The sequence below is a fragment of the Tympanuchus pallidicinctus genome, unplaced genomic scaffold, assembly GCF_026119805.1.
Source record: "Tympanuchus pallidicinctus isolate F22 unplaced genomic scaffold, pur_lepc_1.0 scaffold1, whole genome shotgun sequence".
Lineage (NCBI taxonomy): Eukaryota > Metazoa > Chordata > Aves > Galliformes > Phasianidae > Tympanuchus > Tympanuchus pallidicinctus.
Genome location: NW_026294618.1, coordinates 31,277,288 through 31,296,879, shown reverse-complemented (window position 1 = coordinate 31,296,879; position 19,592 = coordinate 31,277,288). Strand labels below are relative to the sequence as shown.

General features: G+C 38.9%; 1 protein-coding gene across 3 annotated transcripts; it reads left to right on the top strand.

Moving 5' to 3' along the window:
* The first annotated feature begins 543 nt into the window (after positions 1 to 543).
* Positions 544 to 19,203, top strand: LCA5 (lebercilin LCA5). 3 transcript variants are annotated; one of them, XM_052696589.1, is made up of 8 exons: positions 544 to 682; positions 5,973 to 6,354; positions 8,964 to 9,493; positions 10,989 to 11,126; positions 12,328 to 12,424; positions 13,594 to 13,739; positions 15,254 to 15,392; positions 17,225 to 19,203. In XM_052696589.1, the coding sequence occupies exons 2-8, from the start codon at positions 6,156 to 6,158 to the stop codon at positions 18,025 to 18,027; spliced, it is 2,052 nt and encodes a 683-aa protein (XP_052552549.1). In that variant the 5' UTR covers positions 544 to 682; positions 5,973 to 6,155; the 3' UTR covers positions 18,028 to 19,203. The 3 variants fall into 3 exon arrangements, with proteins under 3 accessions (XP_052552549.1, XP_052552538.1, XP_052552559.1); XM_052696578.1 differs by lacking the exon at positions 544 to 682 and adding an exon at positions 729 to 966; XM_052696599.1 differs by lacking the exon at positions 544 to 682 and adding an exon at positions 2,245 to 5,432.
* Positions 19,204 to 19,592: the final 389 nt, after the last annotated feature.

The following is a 19,592-nucleotide window of genomic DNA, read 5'->3' as shown; positions in this document are numbered from 1 at the left end:
TCATTAAGTTAAATGAGGTAAGGTCTGCTATTTGTTTCTCTTTCCCCAGTAAGGAGACTGATTGCGTACATTCACTGTTAAAGGTCATCTCAAAGCAGCTCAGAATGACACCAGCAAGCCGCAGGCGGACAGCGACGAGACCCGGCACAGCACCCCTCTCCTCAGGAGCCGCCAGCACCACCTCCTGACCCTGCACTCCACGCCTCCCTCCATAACAGGACCTCCCCCCACCAAACAAGATGGCGGCGCAGGGGCAGGGGCAGGGTCTCGGGCCCGACGCGGGGCTCGCGGGGCTCCCGCCGCCTTCAGGCGCCGCTATGGCACCGCAGGACGGAATCGACGCATACGGCGCTACCCGCGACGCCCAGCCCTCGTCCCGCCCCCCTTGCAGTGGCTAAGCCACTCAAGCAGCCGAAATTTAGCTTCAATCCAATAGGAGCAGCAGTCGATTTCCACTAACACCAACCAGGGGCCAGAGCCGTTAAACTGACAGCACGGACAGCCAATAGCTGACAAGGAGAGGCCGCCTCCCTTCGCGCCCCGTTGCTGGGGCAGCCGCTGTCAATAGCCCCCAAGAGTCGCCGAGGCTCCTTTAAGCGTAGCGTGGCAACGGCGCCGCGTCCGCTACACAGGCCGGGCCCTGCGGGGGAGCGGGGCCCAGGGCGGTGGGCCCGGCCTGCAGGTGAGGGAGAGCAGGGCCGGGTTGAGAGGAGGGCCGAGCCCTCGAGGCCGCGGGCCCGAGCTGGATAAGCGGGGGCGGCCGAGCAGTAGCAGCAGCCAAGGAGGGCGGGAGATGGCAGCGCTCCCCCGCGGCATGAGGAGCCGCCACTGGAAAGCGTTGGCCTGAGGTAACGCTCGGTGCGTTCCTTAACGGGCTCTGGCAGAGCTGCGGCGTTGGGGGAGGAGCAGGGAGGCCGCCTTGTTTGGCGGCGATTCGCTCGGACGTTCGGCATTCCGGTCACTCAGGTGGGCGTTTCTGTGCGGACGCTGCTTTCTTGCTTTCTTCCGTGCCGCCACGGGTCAACGCCTGCGCTGTGTGCCGTCAGGACGGCGCTGAGGCTGAGGGCCGTTGCGCTGCGGAGCCGGGCCCCGCGTGTGCGGTAAAGGCAGGAAGAACTTCCGAGTCGTTCTCTCTCTCTCTTTCTCTCTTCTATTTATTTTTCCCCGTAACCTGCTTTCTGCGTGCTTATGAGCGATGGCAGGCAGCCCCGTGCCATCCCTGGAGTTGTGCTGTGCCTTGTGCAGTGCTTCCCTGTCCATTGCTCCGCAGTGACCCGCAGCCCGACTGCGTGCCGAGGCGTTTGGGTTGGGCTCTCTCTTTTTCTTTCCACTATGTGTTTCAAGGCAAAATATGTAATCAGTAGCAACAGATCGTTGCTGAAACAAACAAGCGTGAAATTCTGGGAACAGAGCTTTCTGAAGTTGTGCAAGTCCTAGACTTACCTCATGGATTCTATGTTGGTCTGATCCCGATGCGTTCCGCTTCTAAAAGTGTGTGTGGGGTTTCTGCTCTCTTTGACAGGGTGTTCTGCTTTGATTTGTTGCTGTGTTCCTTTTATTGTTTAAGGCTTTTTTTTTCCCCAGTAACTCACAACATTTCCCTCCTTGCATCATTAGATGTACTGGGACAAAACCAATGTCTTCATGGATTTAACTCAAGCAAGTTTTGGTTATTTTTATAATAACTCAACCTAGCTGGTAACAGTTGAAAAGTCAATGAACCAAATAATTTCTTAATTGAGTAATCCTTAAACCAACTAAATTAAAATCCAAATGCCTATTCTAGTGATTCATTTGCTCTGAAGATAAAATCTGCGTTTTTTTTTTTTTTAATGTTAATCAAATTGCATTGTAAATTTAGTGGCAAATGGCATCTGGCAAAGCTTGACAGATTGAGGTTTCCTGTTTTGTATGGAAAATGTGATGATATTATCAATTTATAAAAGTGAAAATGAATTGAAGCTTTGGAAGTATTTTTGGGGATTCCTCAAGGGAGTTTCCATTGGTTACACTGTTCCAATTTATTTTCAGTCTGATGATTATTTTTTTTTCCCCATTTTCCAGAGAAACTCCAGAGAGCTTCAGAAATTAGTGTTCTTCGCTATATATCAAAGTAATGCCTGACACAGGTTGCTAGGAGAGGTGGATGCCCCATCCTTGAAGACACTCAGGGACAGGCTTGATGAGGCTCTGAGCAACCTGATGGAGCTGTAAGTGTCTGTTCATTGCAGGGCAGTTGGACCACATAGTCTTTAAGGGTCCCTTCCAACGAAAACAATTCTATGATTTTGTATTCTGTGAAAATATTCTTGAGAGGGAGCATCCAGTACAGAAGGGGATAAATTTTTACACGTTATTTCACAATACTATTTTTCTGTTTTAAATACCGCTGTGAAAGGCATTCTTCCAAAAGGTTATTGCCTACTCAGTGAGTACTTGTGGGGCTATAAAATTACTGACTGATCATCTTTAAGTTAGTAAGTGAAAGTGAATGTTCTTGTTTTATATATATAATTAGACATCTAGATAATTGAATCGCAGACACTTACATTTTTCCCAAAATGCAGTACCACTTGTTTTGGTTTATATATGCTTTCTTCTCAAGAAAAAAATAATCATGCACAGAGATTCCTTTCTATTCTCCAGTGTCCTAATGGCAGACAAAAGTAAGGCATACCTTGGCTAGGCACACACCATTGAAGATAGATGCCCAACAGAGAAGTTACTACTGCTACAGAGGTTAGGTGTGCTGATGTTAACAGCTGTGGATGTGGTGCCTTTGGCACCAGGGTGCCCAGCTCATCACTCCAGGGCAGACTGTGCTGCTTGACTTCCTACCAGATTGTTTCGTTCAGCCTATTGCTGTGAGCAAAAAAGGGAACATGTGTTAGACCTAGAGCTGAGAACTGGTTGTTAATCTAATTAAAATCTTAATGGCCTAATCAAAGGCTTAGTACTAGTCCAGTTATTAACACAGTTCAGGTTGTGCACAGTTACAGTGATAGAGGTACAAAACCTCTGACACCAGACTTTCTTCACCGACTGACTCTTCCCCTGGGACCTGAAGGGCTTTGTCTGGGCTGGGGGGGGGGAGGGGAGGTCAGCATCCCACCTCTCTTGGAAGGAGGGAAAGTGTGCTGATGGTTTTTCTTCCTTGTCATGTGTCCACTTGGGATTGCTTTTATGCTTGTTAACACACTGCACACCTTATTCTTTCCCCAGCACATGATGGCTCTGTCATCACTGAATTTATACATACGGTGCATTTTACACATGTTGAGAACTTGTCCTTTGTTCTGTGTCATTACTTATAGAACTGATTTTACCCATCTCCCGTGGCTGTATCACCTGGTGAGCAATAATTAATTGACCACTGGTTAGCTATTATAGTGCAGGGCCCCCCTGTTGCCCTGTGTACTTTAAGGCCCCTACAGTCATCCTATGCCTGTGAGCCTCCATGCTCTATTTTTCCAAGGCTCACAGACTGTTTGCTCTGCACACAATAACTACTGCTTATTGCTATCTGTTGGTTATAAATCAAATTGTAGGTGTTAGAGTACACAGCTGTACAAAGCTAAGCAAAAACTAGTTAGATAAGTTCCGTGATGGTTAGCTAATTTTCTTGCAGCTAAACAAATAAAGCTTCAGGCATCCAAGATGAGTCCAGACATTGTCTGACAAGTCCTGTGGCCCCATTCTGATAGCTGAAAATAAAGCCTGTGGCTTCTTGCAAACAGTGACAACGCCATGTTTGCTATAGGCTGCATACACAATTACAGTTTTTATGTCGTTACAGTCAGGATGTCTGAAGTAGTTTGATGCCTGTTACAGCCCTGTAGAGCATTATCTTTGTATTTTGTGTTATTTTACTATTCTAACATTGGCATATATCTTATTTTCTATCTTTATCACCCGGGATTCTATCTTGTGGAGGCAGACATAAAGCAGTCTTACCTGTGTATCCTGTAAAGAACAGGATGTTGCCAAAGCTGTGTCTGTGTTTCAGTTTGGAATCAAGGGGTGAGGTAACAAATTCTGTGAGACCAGGATTGAGGAGCAGAGCTGCTTGGGAGTATGGTTGTGTTCTCATAAGTTCAAACGTCTTACGTGATCTTAGTCTTACACTCATTAATGCTTGTGAAATCTTTGTTACCTTCACAAAGGAGGAAATACAATTATAGTTAGGTGTACACTTCTGAAATATCTTTGATAGCTTCGCAGATTCAAGGTAAAAGAAAATAGTCATTGCTGATCATTCACGTGTTCACTACAGCTGACTCCTTCCAGCACACGTTAAGGAATCTCTAGGGCAAGTGATCTCAAGCATTGCTCATCTTCTTTCTGTTTTCATCAGAATACTCTCTGACATAAGTTTCAGGCATCTGATTTATTTTGACCTCTTTAAAAATACTTAGGTCTTCAAAGAGCATTATATTAGGAAGTTACTCCCCAAGTAAAGAAAAACAGTCTCTTCCGAATAATTCAGTAATAATTCAGTAATAATTTCCCAGCAGCTTCTCAGTTTAGAAATCTGTTGGAATATTTATTTCTCTAATTCCTGCCATATAGATTATGAGGGCAAATCCATCTTTGTCACTGGAGGCAGAGCTGTATGTGCTAACAGTGTAGTGGGCTGGAAAGCTTGAATTTGTGATGAAAACTGTCTTGGCAGCTGATGTTTCTGTTCTGCTTGGCTATGCAGTTCTTCACATATAGAGGGGAACAGAAGGGATAGTAAAGTGACATAATATGGTGAAAATTTTGCAGCTCATTTACAGGTATGTCATATGCCCTGCAGTGCAGAAGAGATCTGATTGAGAGCAGCTCAGTTTTTTTGTGTGTAGTTTACTTGAGCTCCTATCTTGTTTCTAAATGGTTATGTCATTCTACAGGCAGGAGTGCTGGGCTCTGGTGTGTGTACTGTTTATTCGCCCATTAGAGGCTTGATATCTTGAGTTTGGAAAGATGGGAAATAGGTGGAGAAATAAACTTAACTGTGGGAAGAGAGGTGGAAGGTACAGGAGGCTGAGTTTAGTCAGTCCAATACGTCATGCACAGATGAGAAGATTCAGTTTTGAGTGAGAAAGGCAAGGAAAGCTTTCAATGTATTTCCTTCAATGTTCTCAGTGTCTGAAAAATGCAAAAGGTGATTTTTACATAGAGATTAGACTTTTCAGTTTACATCAAAAGGCAATCTGCAGAAGCAGTCATTCCCTTTTTACACCTGGTAATGTTTACCATATACTAGGTGTAAAACAAGTAATGCTTACCATATACCAGCAGGGTGGACTCTCTATCAGTTACTTTAAAAATAAACATTAAAAGACTGTACATGCATTAACATGTAAAGCATGTGACACAAATTTATGTGCTTTTACCAGTTCTGGAAGCATACAAGAGTACTTCCCAAGGCAAGGAGCACACTAACACAGGTAGGATCTCAGTGGTCATTAAGGATAGAGCAAGCTTCGGATCAATTTTTTTTTTATTTTTTATTTTTAAATCAACCATTTCATTTAATATCATCAGAGTGTGAGAAGTTGAGATATGGAATGCTTAGTCTAAATCTGCAAATACCATTTCAGTTCTAGTCATAGGAATAAGTTGTCAATTTCTTGGGTTAGAAAGTTTTTCAGCATGTTTATGTTAGCTTCCTGAATAGCTTCAGGCTTTCACTTGCCTTATTTTCCAGAGGCTTATCTGCTTTCTGGTCTGGAAATAATTTCTTATTCTAGATTCAGCTATAGTAATTTTCTGATAATCTTTAGGCAGTGAATTGCCTCATACTGTTGAGTGTGGTACTAACTCCATTCCTAGAGTGACATCTGTCCCATTTAATATAAATAATAAGGCTAATGTAGCTATTCATCATAAGGTTATAGGAATTCTGAGTAATTTTACAGTTCTTCTACCTTTCTTAACAGCAAAACCATTCTCTTTTTTTTTTTTTTTCTCTCTCTCTGTTGTTACAGAAAAATGCATTTGAAATGATAACTTCTCTTTGCTGAGCTGAACTACAAAGATCTCATGCTTTGGAGATGAAGATGATAAACACAAAGAATAAATCCAGCTTCTGCTGCTGTGAATATTAAAAGGTCCTTTGTGTCAAAATGAACAGTCTTTGAGAAGAATCTGGAAGCTGCTAAATCTAAAAGATGGGAGAAAGGGTAAGGAGCCCAGATTCTGAGCAAGACAGAAGATCGGATGAGGACAGAAATAGTGACTCTTATTATTCAGATGAAGATAATGCATCCCATTCATCTGACCGGTCGCCTACTCTAAGCTATCCATCGACAAGCCATGAAAAGCGTGATCACAAAACAAGAGCTTCAGACAGTCTTGTGCACTACCAAGGTAGGTGCACATAGAAACTGTTCTTTGTAACTGCTCCAAAGAGTCTTTGAAAGTTGGAATAAAAGTGGTGAATGTACTGTTCTAAGAATCTGCTAATAACATTTGTGTGAATTATACTGCAGGTGGCAGGTAGGCTCTTAACTGTTCAGTTGAAAAATGAAATTAACCAACTGCTGTAAAAGGAGATATTTTGGGAGGGCTTTCAGAATTATTCATGCTTCTTTTGACAGGAAAGTGCACCTCTTGAACTAGCCTTTGGTTGCATCTTGCTGTTGTTCTATTTGAATCTTTGACAGGAATCTCAGAATGGCCAGGGTTGGAAGGGACCTCAAGGATCATGAATCTCCAACCCCCCTGCCACATGCAGGGCCACCAACCTCCCCATTTAATACTAGACCAGGCTGCCCAGGGCCCCATCCAATCTGGCCTTGAACACCTCCAGAGACAGAGCATCCACAAGCTCTCTGGGCAGCCTGTTCCAGCACCTTACCACTCTCATAGTAAAGAATTTTCCCCTGACATTCAACCTGAATCTCCCCTCCCTCAACTTAAAACCATTTCCCCTTGTCCTGCAGTTATCAACCCTTTCAAAGAGTTGACTCCCCTCCTGTTTGTAGGCTCCCTTTAGGTGCTGAAAGGCAGCAGTCAGGTCACTCTGCAGCCTTCTTTTCTCCAGGCTGAACAAGCCCAAGAAGACCCAAGACAAGGCAATACTACACAGTGTATAAAAAAAGAAGATCCTTCTGTTGTGTACTTGTCTGAGCTTTCCTGTAATATGGTGTCATTACAAAACAAACCAAAAAAACAATCAGCAAAGTTTCAAGACAGAAAAAAATGTTTGGTGGAAGTCTAGGTGCCTGTGGAGTAGAAATTCAGGAGTGTTTTTATAGACCTTTTTTGAGGGGTAAAATACAGCTGCATTCTGAGTTCCCTCACACACACCTCATGAGCTGCTGTACATGAGCTGATTTGTTGATTGAGACTGTGGGGAAAGCAAACATCCCTGCAAAAAACAAGAGAATGATTTGTCCAGCTTCAGGCTGAAGTAGGGTTATGAAGCTTCTCTGCCACTTTTTGACAGGTTGTTCTAAATAGTTGCATGCGTCTTCTGGTGAAGTGAAAGCGTATCTTGCCTTTCTTTAGCAGTCTTTTTCATTGGCAAATCCTTCATAGCAAATTTTTCCAGGGAGAATCACTTCAGATCCTGGCATTTTGTTGAACTTCTCTATGTTCAGAAGTGGCATTGCAGTTGTAGGTTGGGTGCCTGAGAAACAAAAACTGCAGTTCCACAGTTGTTTGGTTTGGAGTGGGCAAAGAAATGAGTTGGTCTTCGGTGCAGCTAAAATTGAATACAACTATTACATGAAGGCATGGTGGATGTAGTGTTGTTCTTGAAATGCACTCTTCCCCAGCTTAATTTTGTGGTTGAAACTGCAGACTTGGTATTGGAATTTTCTGTTCTGCTCTTAATCTGGAGAAATTCGTGTAGGGGTTTAAAGGCTAGACTGTGAGGTTCGTGGGAGTGTGCTTCCTTCTCAGAAGGAAAGATGTGATTCCTGCAGTACCTGTATTAGTTAATCTTATCATACCTGAATGCTACATAAGTATTAGTCGTGTAGGGGGGGAAAGAAAACTTTTTCTTTCCTGTTTTCTTTAAAGTTGTTATTTTTGCTGAAAAACGTTGTCTGTAGAATAGAAGCATGGTGAGCATTAAAGGGAAGGAAAGATTTGCTGTCATACCCACCGTGTGTGTGTGCATAACTGCATTATCTCTATATACCGGTTTTCAAGTCTCTATATTGCATAAACTGGTGCTCAGAATATTTCTCCCACTAAGCTGTCTGTCTGTCCAGTTGTTTTAAGATGTGTTTTTGGTGTGTAATGTGCTTTATTCTTCTCAGCATTGCCTGACATGCAAATAAGATAGAAACACCGATGCTTAGTTTTTATCTGCAGTGATGGTAATAAAATAACAGCAAATAAAAATGTAAGTGATGGATACTAGTAATCAAATAAGGGTACTCTGTGGAAAATAACTTGTGATACAGGAATAAGTTATTCAAGGGATAACTGAATTTTCGTAGCATTTATGATTTTGCTTTGTAGGCTTTTTTGACCCTTTAAAATTGCAGTTTTATCTGTCAGCATGGATTTGAAAACACTGGATTTGTCTGAGAAAATTACATCTTGCATAATACATAACTAGCTGGCTCTCAGCTAATTGTTGCAATTTTAAAAGCCCTTGATAGTACTGCATGCATAAGAGTACAGTATTTCTATCTTAAGCAAGCTAATAAACGTAATCAAATATTAATAAAATGTCTGTTATTTCTGATACAATTTATAGATGATTACTTTGCTATACTTCCATGTTGATGTCTGCAGGTATTGCCTCTTTCAGTAAGTCACAGACATAATATCCTTTTTCTACATCTATGGAAAGAAGCATAATGCTGTTACGTGTATGCTTTTTATTTTCTGATGTGAAGGCTGCAGTCTCTGCTAAGTATTATAGGATAGTTTCAGGCGGAACTTCATTCCAAGAAGGATGTCTGAATCCACAAATTGCATTGTCTTGTAACAAACGTGCTTTTTATTGTTCCTCTTAGCCACAAAGAAGTTGGGTTCCAAATATGCACCGAGCAAAAGAGGGACACGGTGGGGTTTCCGTTCTCAAAGCCTCACTAGGGATTCTCCTGCGAAAGAGATAGATCTTGTTACAAAGAGAGTCCTTTCTGCTAGGCTGCTGAAAATCAATGAGCTCCGAAATGAACTGACCGAACTCCATATCAAACTAGATGAGCTGCAGAAGGAAAACAGGGCACTGAAGAGGCTTCAGCACAGGCAGGAGAAAGCCTTGAATAAGTTTGAAGATACAGAGAATGAAATTTCTCAGCTCATTGCTCAACACAACAATGAGATTAGAATATTAAGGGAGCGCCTACGAAAATCTCAAGAGAGGGAACGTGCCACTGAGAGAAGGCTAAAAGATTCAGAAGATGAACTGTACCGAACAAAAACTGTCTTGCAGAAACTGAAAAAGCTGTCTGCAGATAAGCACCTTGCTGAAAGAGATGACCTGGCTAAGAAACTAGCCTATGCAGAGAGCAGACTAGAGGAGAGTGAAAAAAGAATTAAGGTGAGATGAGCTTTTGAAATATTTGCTCAGGTATTTCTTAAGTGACTTTTATGTATTAGTTTGGCTTCTGGTTTTCTTGGGTTTTGTTTTTGTTTTTTCCATTGTGGTGGAGCAAGTAGAAAAATCTTTCTCTTACTTGATGCTATTTATGAGCAAAAATGATTCCTGAAGGGATTATGTAGTTGTATACTCAGTAGTCATGCATTCAAATTGCTGTTTACAAATTAAATGTTACGTGTGGGTGTCAATGCAGTGGAGTTGTGCTTTTCAATGTTTCTAGAAGTAGAAATGATGTTTCAAAAATGCAAGCAACCATAATGTAACTTTATGCAGTCTAATTCCTTCTGAAGAGGAAGCATTTCTTAAACATGTACAGGATATTCAGAGAACCAAGTACTCCAATTCTTTTTTTTTAAAAAGTGTATATATATAATAAAAAATATAAATAAGATACATGTATATATTTTTAAAGAATATGTATATGTATTCTTGAATCTTAGGGATTTCATTCATGTAGTGGGTTTGTTTTTGGTCCCCAATTCTGTACATCTGAGAGCTGAGCTGAAGAAAGCTTTTTTTAGATAGCAAAATAAGCTCCAATATGTTTTAGTTTTATTTGCAAAAATATTTAAAGGTACATTTTAAAAACTCATCTTATTTTAAAAAAATACTGTATTAGCAATGTTTGGTAGTTATATGCAGTACCATGTTTAGCTGAAATTACATTCATCATAATTGTAAGTGTCAGTAATTGTAATTGTAAGTTATAATATGGTATATTGTAAGTTATATTATGGTGATATGGTGATAAAAATCTGAAGGGTTAAACTGGAAAGTAAGCTTTCATGAAATAAACTCCAAAATAATAGGAATATCCCTGCAATAGAAATGGCTACACTTCTCATACCACCCTGTAGTGTCACCATCTGGCACCTGGAGTTTCATGATTGGGTATCTCAGTATTTGTAGTAGTAATAGAATATATGAAAATAAGTTGTGCCCTTCAAGGGAGAATCTTCTTGTCTGCTTTTTTCCTTCTCATCATCACAGGTTCACTTAAAACAGCTGTTGAGAGCTGAGGGTATGCAAACAAAACAACAATCACAAGTTTCTTTCAAGTAGATTTTAATTATTTCCTGTTGTCTTCCTCTTCAGGAGGTGTCTCATTTCTAAACGATCAGGTCAAGATTTTACTAGAGGTATACAGGTGTGTTCTCTGCCTGTTTCAAGAACCTTGGCTAGTGGGTACTGTTATGTCCCCAGATTGCCTCTCACTACTCCAGAAAGATGAGCAGCAGCACCTGCAAGTGCAGACACAGCACTTGTGTCTGCCTCCATAAGCATTAGGATTAGGGTTTGAATGTATTTGGTGTTATAGTAGTGGCAGAGTTGAGCTTTGAATCCAAGATGTTTGTTTATTGTTATTTTTTTAACCACATTGACTGTTGACTATTCTTGGTTATTAAAAAGTATTATTTTGTTGTTTTAATTGAAGGATCTGGAGAAAAATCTGGAACTAAGTGGTAGCAGTTTTCAGCGAGAATTACAATTGAAGAAAAAAAAGGTGCTTGAAGCTCAAGACAAAAATAGAGCTCTTCAAGAAGAGCTTCTTCAACTGAATCAGAAGCTGAAGGTAAGTTGTGAAGCGGTGCAAGCTGGTACCTATGTTCTGGTGTTTTATCTTTGGAAGTACCTGTCATCAAGTTTACATACTTTAGCGGTGGATGCACTTTCTGATAATGTACTTGATTATATCAGGGGAGTTCTTTTCCTGTTTCAAATTGAAAAATTCTATGCTCTGACCCTTCAGCCAATTTTGAGCTGCAGTGTTTCCATGTTACTATTACTGTTAGCACTAGTTAAGAAAAGTAAGATCAAGTACATAGCCAAGAATGGTTATTAAACTCCAAGATTTACTGAAAGTTAGACTTGTTTTAAACCAGATCCGCAGCTGTGTACAGCCATTTATGTTACCATGCACCATGTCATGTACTTGGATTTGAGCAGGCTTGTGTACAGATTAGTTGTGAGATCTCCATACATTACTAAATTTGTGCAGTTTTATTTCGCTTTCAGTTCGGTTGCCAAAATTCTGAATTTTGCTGTAAAATTGTGACTCAGAAAGCACTGCATTCTACTCAAATATCAATTTGCCTTTACAAAGAAAATGCCTTTGTAAGGAAACACCATGTTTGAAACTTTCTTATATAATGAAGATGCAGCAGTTTGTTGCCTGACCAGTTGTTGAGCACGGAGCGCTAGTGATCCAAAAATCTGCTTGTTAACAGTGAATGTTTTAAGCACGATTTGTTAGTGGAGAGTTTGATGTTCTGAAAATATTTTCATTGTCAGATGGCTTCTGGTAATTTGCTGGTAATTCATTTCTGTATTTTAGCTAATAAATATAACAAGGAGAATATGCTTTTTACTGTATGATATCGTGAGACACTGCTCCATGGTATTAACACAGCCTGTGACAAGTAACCTTGAAATGTTTAACTCTAAAATACAGAAATTTTTCTTGTGCAGTCTATATGTACATCACAACCCTTTTTCAAGTTTATGGAAGCACTGGCATTTACTTTAATTTTTGCTGCAGAGCTCTAACATTTTTTTTTTCCAGAGCATTTTGCTAATGAGATTGAGGAGTAGAGTTCTGTTTGAATTTTTGAGCATAAGAGAAGTTAGTAACGTGATTGTTCTGCTTGAAAATTGGGCAGAACTGTTGATGCCCTTACTTCCTTAAATTCCATTTGCAATGTGTATTTTTTATTTTAATTTACTGCCAGTGAGTGAAACATTACTAACTCCTGCTACATCTCTTTCCTTAACAGGAAAAAGAAAGAGAACTTGATGCCAAAAATATATATGCTAATCGCATGCTGAAGGTATCACCGAGGAAAGGGATGGATGTTATTCAAAGAAAGAAAGGTAACAAAGAAAGTAGAAAAGGCAAAAATGTAGTACCGCTACTTTGACGTTCGACTTTAGCGGGTGTGTGTATCGTGCTGACCCTAGCACTGCTCGTCTGACTTTTCGTCTTAACTTTTTTGCACTGCTTTCTACACAGCAGTCATTACAAAAGAAGGGCACGGGATGACTTTCCTGTAACTGTAGCAGAACCAGAACCTCAAATTTCCTCCGTGGCGTTAATGTTTTGTATTGCATATGTGAAGGAGGACCAGAAGATTGTTCAGTAAAATTTCTAGTAGATCGTAGGTGTCTGCATGACAGTGAACTGCAGGCTGAAAATACAAAATGTCACTGCTGTATTTTGGGAACGCTTTTTATTTATAATTTTCCCCACTTCAAATTAATGTTGTCAGATTGGCTGCGGTACATTTTGCATCAGAATACATATGTCCCACAGCATCATCTTCCAAAAGCATCACTGTGGTGATTTTCTTCTGGAGCGACAAGGCAGCCGTGAGCCTTATGCTACAAGCATCAGTATACATCTGTGTGTGTGTGTGTGTGTGTGTGTGTGTGTGTGTGTATCAGACAGTCTTTGGTGGATCAGTGGAATCTGTCAGAAGAAGGAATTTCTGGCACTGTTTTAAATAGCTAGTGCCAACATTTCGAGCACTTTAGTATTTATCTATCTATCTAGTTTCAGTGTAGATATTCTACTATTAATCCATTTTTGAGTTCAGGTATTAAAATATGTTATTTAATAGAAATAAGTTTATGTGCTTTTAAGATACGAACAGGTATATTTTAACTTAATGAGTTTACTTCTCTGAGTATGAATTCATTGAATTCAGTGACAAGCAAGAAGATGAAAATAGATATTTTGTGGCTAATTTTTTTAATTCAATATGCTGTGATTTTATAAATAGCTTTATTTTTTTTTTCTTGTAGATTTTTTTTCTTTTTTTTTACATGTAGGTGGGGTTTTTTTGTGTGTGTTTTTTTTTTTTTTTTTTTTTTTTTTTTTTTTGTTAATTATTATTTTATTTAGCATGTAACAGAGGCTGGAAACAGTTATATGAAATTTGTCAAAACTTTCCACTTCCATACTTGCAAATACTTCATAATCAGGGTAGTTACACAGTGGGATATTTTAAAGTGCAGATATGTTTTGTTTTTATTTTCTACAGCCAGCAACCAAAATATCAAAAAAGGAGCACAGCTCACGAAAGGAGTGCAGACCAATGGATGCTTCTCATCTGTAGAACTTCCTCCAGAATCAGAATTTGTCTGTGATGATGCAGTAGATAAGAAAGAGAGGATTCTTTCCAGAATAGTGAGTTCCATTTAAAAGAAAATATTTGAGGCTTGCTCCCCATAATTCACCTGTCAGACTGATTATTGAATGCACGGCTTGCTTTTTAGGAAAAATATATAAGTATACAGAAAATACAATTTAGACAACATTCTGGTCTTTAAGAGAAGCTCTGCCCTTCCAGAAATATTGTGTGCCATTTTTTTGTGACAGTTCACCCTATTCTGTATCTTACTGATAGCCACTAATTCTACCTGCTTCTTTTTCTGCCACTGCCATTTCTTTGAAGCTTTCAAGCCTTTATTTTGTTTTTCTTTATTTCTAAAGCTTATTTGAGCAGTCTGTTGTAACAGTGCTGGCTGCTTTGTCTTTCTTTTTGTTTTGCTCTTACTTATGGCTTCTTGTAGTTTGCAAATTTATTTCACAGCCCATAAATCTAATGCTTCCTCTTATTGTCAGATACTGGTATTTCTTCTGTCATTTATCCAGCTTTGTGAATGTGGTTGGATTTTTTGTTGCTGGTTTTTTTTTTTACTGTTTCCTGTAATCATGGTACAATTAGAAGTATTCCTAACACTTTTATTTCAGGCTAGAATTAGAGATTTGCAAGGTAAAATTAGACAGGTTCTGGTACGAATCTGATGCACTGAAGTATTTTCATGGTTGGCTCCTTCCTTCATGCGTTCTATCCCAGAATCTTTTCTGTATTATGGATGTAGTTTAATGCATGTGTTTTCCAGCACTTAAGTGTGTGAGTTCCATAACCACACAGGAGGTACAAGCAGAGCTTGTGGAATCCAGTTGTTGCTTTAAGTAAAGTTGGGTCTATTTCACTTATTTTAGAGTAAAATAAACTCCTATATAAAGTAAAATACACTTTCTTAGAGAAATAAGCACAAGGCTCAAGATTAGCATCCACTTGTTGGATTAGGCTGCCTTTCTCTTCCTTGCTTTTATGTTAGTGATTTTTTACTGCTGACTTAATATCAGTTCAAGTGTATTTCCCTTTAAATGTGAGTATATCTACTTATTAGCTGATTTTTAACCCAGGAACAAACCTTTCTCTTTCACTGTTGGTTACTTGATACTCCATAACTTCAAGTACCGTTGTGAAACTGTCTGAATGGACAACCTAGTCACTTCAGTAAGAAGTCAGGCTGTGGTAACTAGCTTGTTTGCTAAAACAAAAATGCAGTGTGGTCTGGCTTCTATTAAGGTCAATTACTGAGTTTTCAAGAAAACTATTGTAACAGAATGACAATTTTATTTTATGACAGACATTGAAGCAGCAGTGTTCCTGAAATGAGTAATACTGAAAAGAATCAGTTGTTAGTTTTGCTTCAGACGAATGTTGAAGGTGCTGAGATAATAAGGTCAAATCCCTGAGTTGTCAGAGTTGGTTTGGCTTCGATGTCTTGCTCATTTTTATGATTAGCAGTACAGAACATAATTTCAGAATGAAATAGAAGATCGTATGATATTATTTGTTTGATTATTTTTCTGCATCAGTTGGTTATTGTATCAATTTGTTTCAGGAAAAAGAGCCTCAAAACAAGGAATGGAAAGAGCAAGCAGACCTGCTAAAACAAGAGCAAGACAGAGAAAAGGAAGAGAAACTGAAATGTGTTCAGGAACTGCAGACTTCAGAGGAGAGGTTTCAAAAGCTACGTGATGGTAAGAAAAATAGGCAGCTGAAAGCTGGAAAATGCAACATAGAATACTAAGCAAGTGAGACTGCTAGGTTGTTTTTTTGTTGTTGTTGTTTTTTGGGTTGTTTTTTTTTTTGTGTGAGAAGAGCAAAATGATTTTGCAGAGATCACTACAGTGGAAAATTATTTTCAGTGATTTTATGCAAAGAGATCAGAAAGAAAAATGGAATATAGAGTAATCTGAATCCTGTACTCAGATGTGATTAAGTATAGAGCAGCAAAAAACACTGAAGTCTGAGAGATTTTGCTTTACAAAACAAGGATGACATAGCAAATAAATGCTGAATTATCTCTGATTTGCTAGATGTTATTAAGGTAACAGTAGCAAACTACTGTCTATAGCACAAATCTGCTGTCCTTAATAAGGCCTCTTTTTTTAATACTTACTTCACTTATATCACAGAATCACAGAAACAGCAAGGTTGGAAAAGACCTACAAGATCATCCAATCCAACCATATCATTGAAGATAGTAATTTATCTTCTTACTTGTGTGAATCATTTAGTGTGGCTATTTAAGAAATATCAGTTTTCATCCTTACATCTTAATGTTGCTTTTTCTTTATCCATTTGGCTTTCAAAACATACTTATGGCTTACATTTATAAGATTTTTATAGACAAACCACATGCTGTTGTTTAAAATGCTCTTTCAATGATTATAGTTAACAGAAGCAGTTAATGTAGGTGACAAGGAAGAAATCTAAAAAACTAGAGCTGCTTTTAACTAAATCCTACATAAATTCCCCTACTTCCACTCACCTTGTTGCACAACTTAAGCAAGCCAAGGATTTGCTCTGTTACCTGCCTAAGATGATTCTGACCATGTTTTCCTATTGTATAAGCTGATATTTTCCCCACCTTGCATATGGGAAGGTAGCTACTTTACTTGTTGTGATATTTTCAAATGCAGTGTGATTGAAAATACATATAAACTGAACTGTTGGAGTTATTTCTGTAAGCTTGATCAGAAGTACTGTAGATAGCATGGAACTTTGTGAAAACATCAATCAGCAGTTTGAATTAAGAGTTCAAAAGGAAATGCCAATGTGCTGAATAGGCCAAGTAGTTGTATTCAGCCTTTGACCTAACATGTCTATTGTGTCTTGTTAGAAAAATATTTTCAAAGCATATTTTGAGAAGATAAATTCTTAGAAACTTTCTTGTACATGTAACATTTGCACATGTTAGTAGTCTAATTACTGTTGCACCTCCCATGCCCCTTTTATTTGTGCAGATTGCCATTTGGTATTAGCACAGGTGCCCTCGTTGTATTTGTATAATGGCACATGAGACCCTTGTGTGAAAGTGCCTTATGCTGCAGATAAAGAACATTTAAAATCATGCACAACTGGAAAACACTAATGACTATCCGTGACTTTGTTACTTGAGAGCTCTACAGGATTGGTTCCCTTTACAGTAAAATATGTATATCCCAGTGTCTGTGGTGCTGACAAACAAAACCAAAGTGCGAGTTGGAACTATTAAAATCAGTGGTGTTATATTAATTTTTCTTCAAAGCCAAGAAATAAGAAGGCAATTGGCAGAAATGAATTTCCCTGATATTCTAAAATGTGGAAAATGGCCTAATAGCATACCTTTGTATCTCAGCAGAGAATGTAGTGGATTTAGTTGTAAGTTTTTGAATAATTTTTTTTTTTTTTTACAATGGAAATACCACACTGTGCATGAAAGAACATATTGCATACTCAATGGCTTTTGCTTGCGCTGTCTTCAAAGTATTCTTATAAAGGCAGCTTAAGACTAAGACATTGTAACTAATGTTTAAACTTCCTACAGAATGGGAAAAAGAAGAATGTGACAAAATGAAAAAAGAAAGCAGCTTTTTATTGGATAAAGAAGATAAAGCAAAGATGGAAACAGAAACACACAAGCCTGAAATAGAGACAGAAAGTACTGAAATGCTGGAAGAGCGGCGAAAAAGTGAATTTCTGCTTGCCAAAATGAATGAAATTGATAGAGAAACTCAAAATGTAATGAACGTGAAACTTGCTTCTCAAACAGTGTTCATAAACACATTGAGAAAATCTGATTCCCCGGAGAAGAAAGAAAAAAATGGTCAATTCTTTGAAATTCCAGGAAAGGTTACAAATGGATTTCCCCAAGAGGAGAGCCAGGAGGATGCCATAAGAGCACAAGGGCAGAAGCAGCGAAATTTAAGGACTGTAGATTTAAGTAATGAGTTAACATTTGGTAGTTATGTACCTTCCTTTGGAAAAGTATCAGGGAGACCAAGTTGGCTTAATCAGAAAGTTGACTCTTTAGAAGAAGACATGAAGGAAAATGCAGATTTCCATAGTAAGAAAGAAAAGAAGTCCAATTTAATGGAACAGCTCTTTGGAAGTAGTGCCAGTGCCATCCTCCTCCCTAAAAGTAAAGATATGACACCTTTTGACATAGATTGGGAATCAAGCAATACTCTTCTTGATAAAAACAGTAAAATCAAAGTAAAAGAAGACAACGATCTTTTCAGTGAAGGAAGAAACCTAAACAGACACCGTCTGCAACACGCTGGAAGCAAGCCAGCTTTTAAAACCCTGGGTTCTTTAGAAGATGAAATTGAAGAAGTAGTCTTACAATGATCATATTTTATATTTTTCATATGTAAACACTGAATAAATATTTTCACATAATATTTATTAGATACAGATTTGAGATATTTCAGATGTAAAGCCTTATGAAGGAGTAATTTACTTATATGGATGTATTTGTATAGAGGAAAGATGTGCTCTGATAGAACAGCCTAACATACACACAGGAAATTTGTTTTAAAAAGTAACATCTAAATACAGGCCTTGGAGATCTGACAGTCACTATTTTGGCAGTAAGACAGTGAAGTTGTCCTGAGGGACTTGCTGATCGGTGAGATAGCTACTAGCTTGCCACTTAAGTCAGAGATGATGCTCTTGGCCCTACCTGTGCTCCAGATTAATGATCCCTGTTGCCACATGGCACCATCTGACTTGTGCTGCTGTGGCTCGGGTGCCAGAGGCTTGTCAGTGCAGTGCTTGTAGGGATGCTGTAGGAAGGAAAGGTGTTACAAAGGCTTACACTCATGCACACCCTTCACCTGCATGCACTCATAGACACTTAGTGCTCTCTTGCTGGCTTTTGCACACAGTCTTTCTCTTGCTATCACTCTCTTGATTATTGAGATTTATGTGTCATCTGTAATAGATCAGTAAAACCATACTTCTCACAAAAGAGAATTATTTATGACAGTTAGCTGGCTGGGAAAGCAACAGGCTTTTAAGTGGGAGTGCTGGCATTCAGGGCAGCTAGGAGATGTGCATCTCTGGCTAGCCAGTGTAGGAAGTGTTTTGTTACCTGTAGGCTGTTCACCATACACTGCTTTTAGTTTGGTTGATTTCTTTTGAGCTTCAATTTGCTTCCCCAGGCATTCATACAGCCTTTAAGCTGTATCAGGAAAAGGTGTATGTAACGTCAGTGTCATGAAATTGATAGAAGAGTCTTAACTTGCACAAAGCCTCAGGTAGAAAGACAATTCTCTACACTGTAATTGTGTTATCTCAGAAGAACCTCGGCAGAAATACAACGAACTCAGGAGCAGCTGATCTCTTTTCTGCATAGCTTTTCTGGAGATTTTAATAACAAACTTGTCCAGGTTGTCCAATATTTTCAGGTTATATTTATTATATAATGCCATTTTTTGTAACTTCTGAATTTTCTACATAAAATTCCGATCATTAGTAAGTTGTTTTTTAACAAAATGCTTTTATTAAAAGAGTTGAGTAAAATTTGTACGTGGAGATCATCTTTAACAAAAAGTTTTGACTTTTTATATTGCGTTACTGATGCAGGGAAGGGGGATGAAAGTGGGTTTGGTAGTGACATTGCTAGTCATGTCATTCACTGCATGGTGCATGTATATAAATTGGAATTGTAAGCAGTGAAGTATATCAGAGGCATTCCAGATAATTACATGAAGGTCATCATTCTTTACTAGAGTGGCAGATTTTTAAATGCTTCTCTGATATGCTCCCTATGAGCCTGATTTAAAACATACTAAAAATACAGAGGGGGATTATTATGATTTCAGGATGCTTTGAATCAAGATTTCTGTGGAAACAATGGCTTTTCTGAAAAGAAAAAAAAAAAAAAAAGGCTGGTGTCTGCATCATGCAAT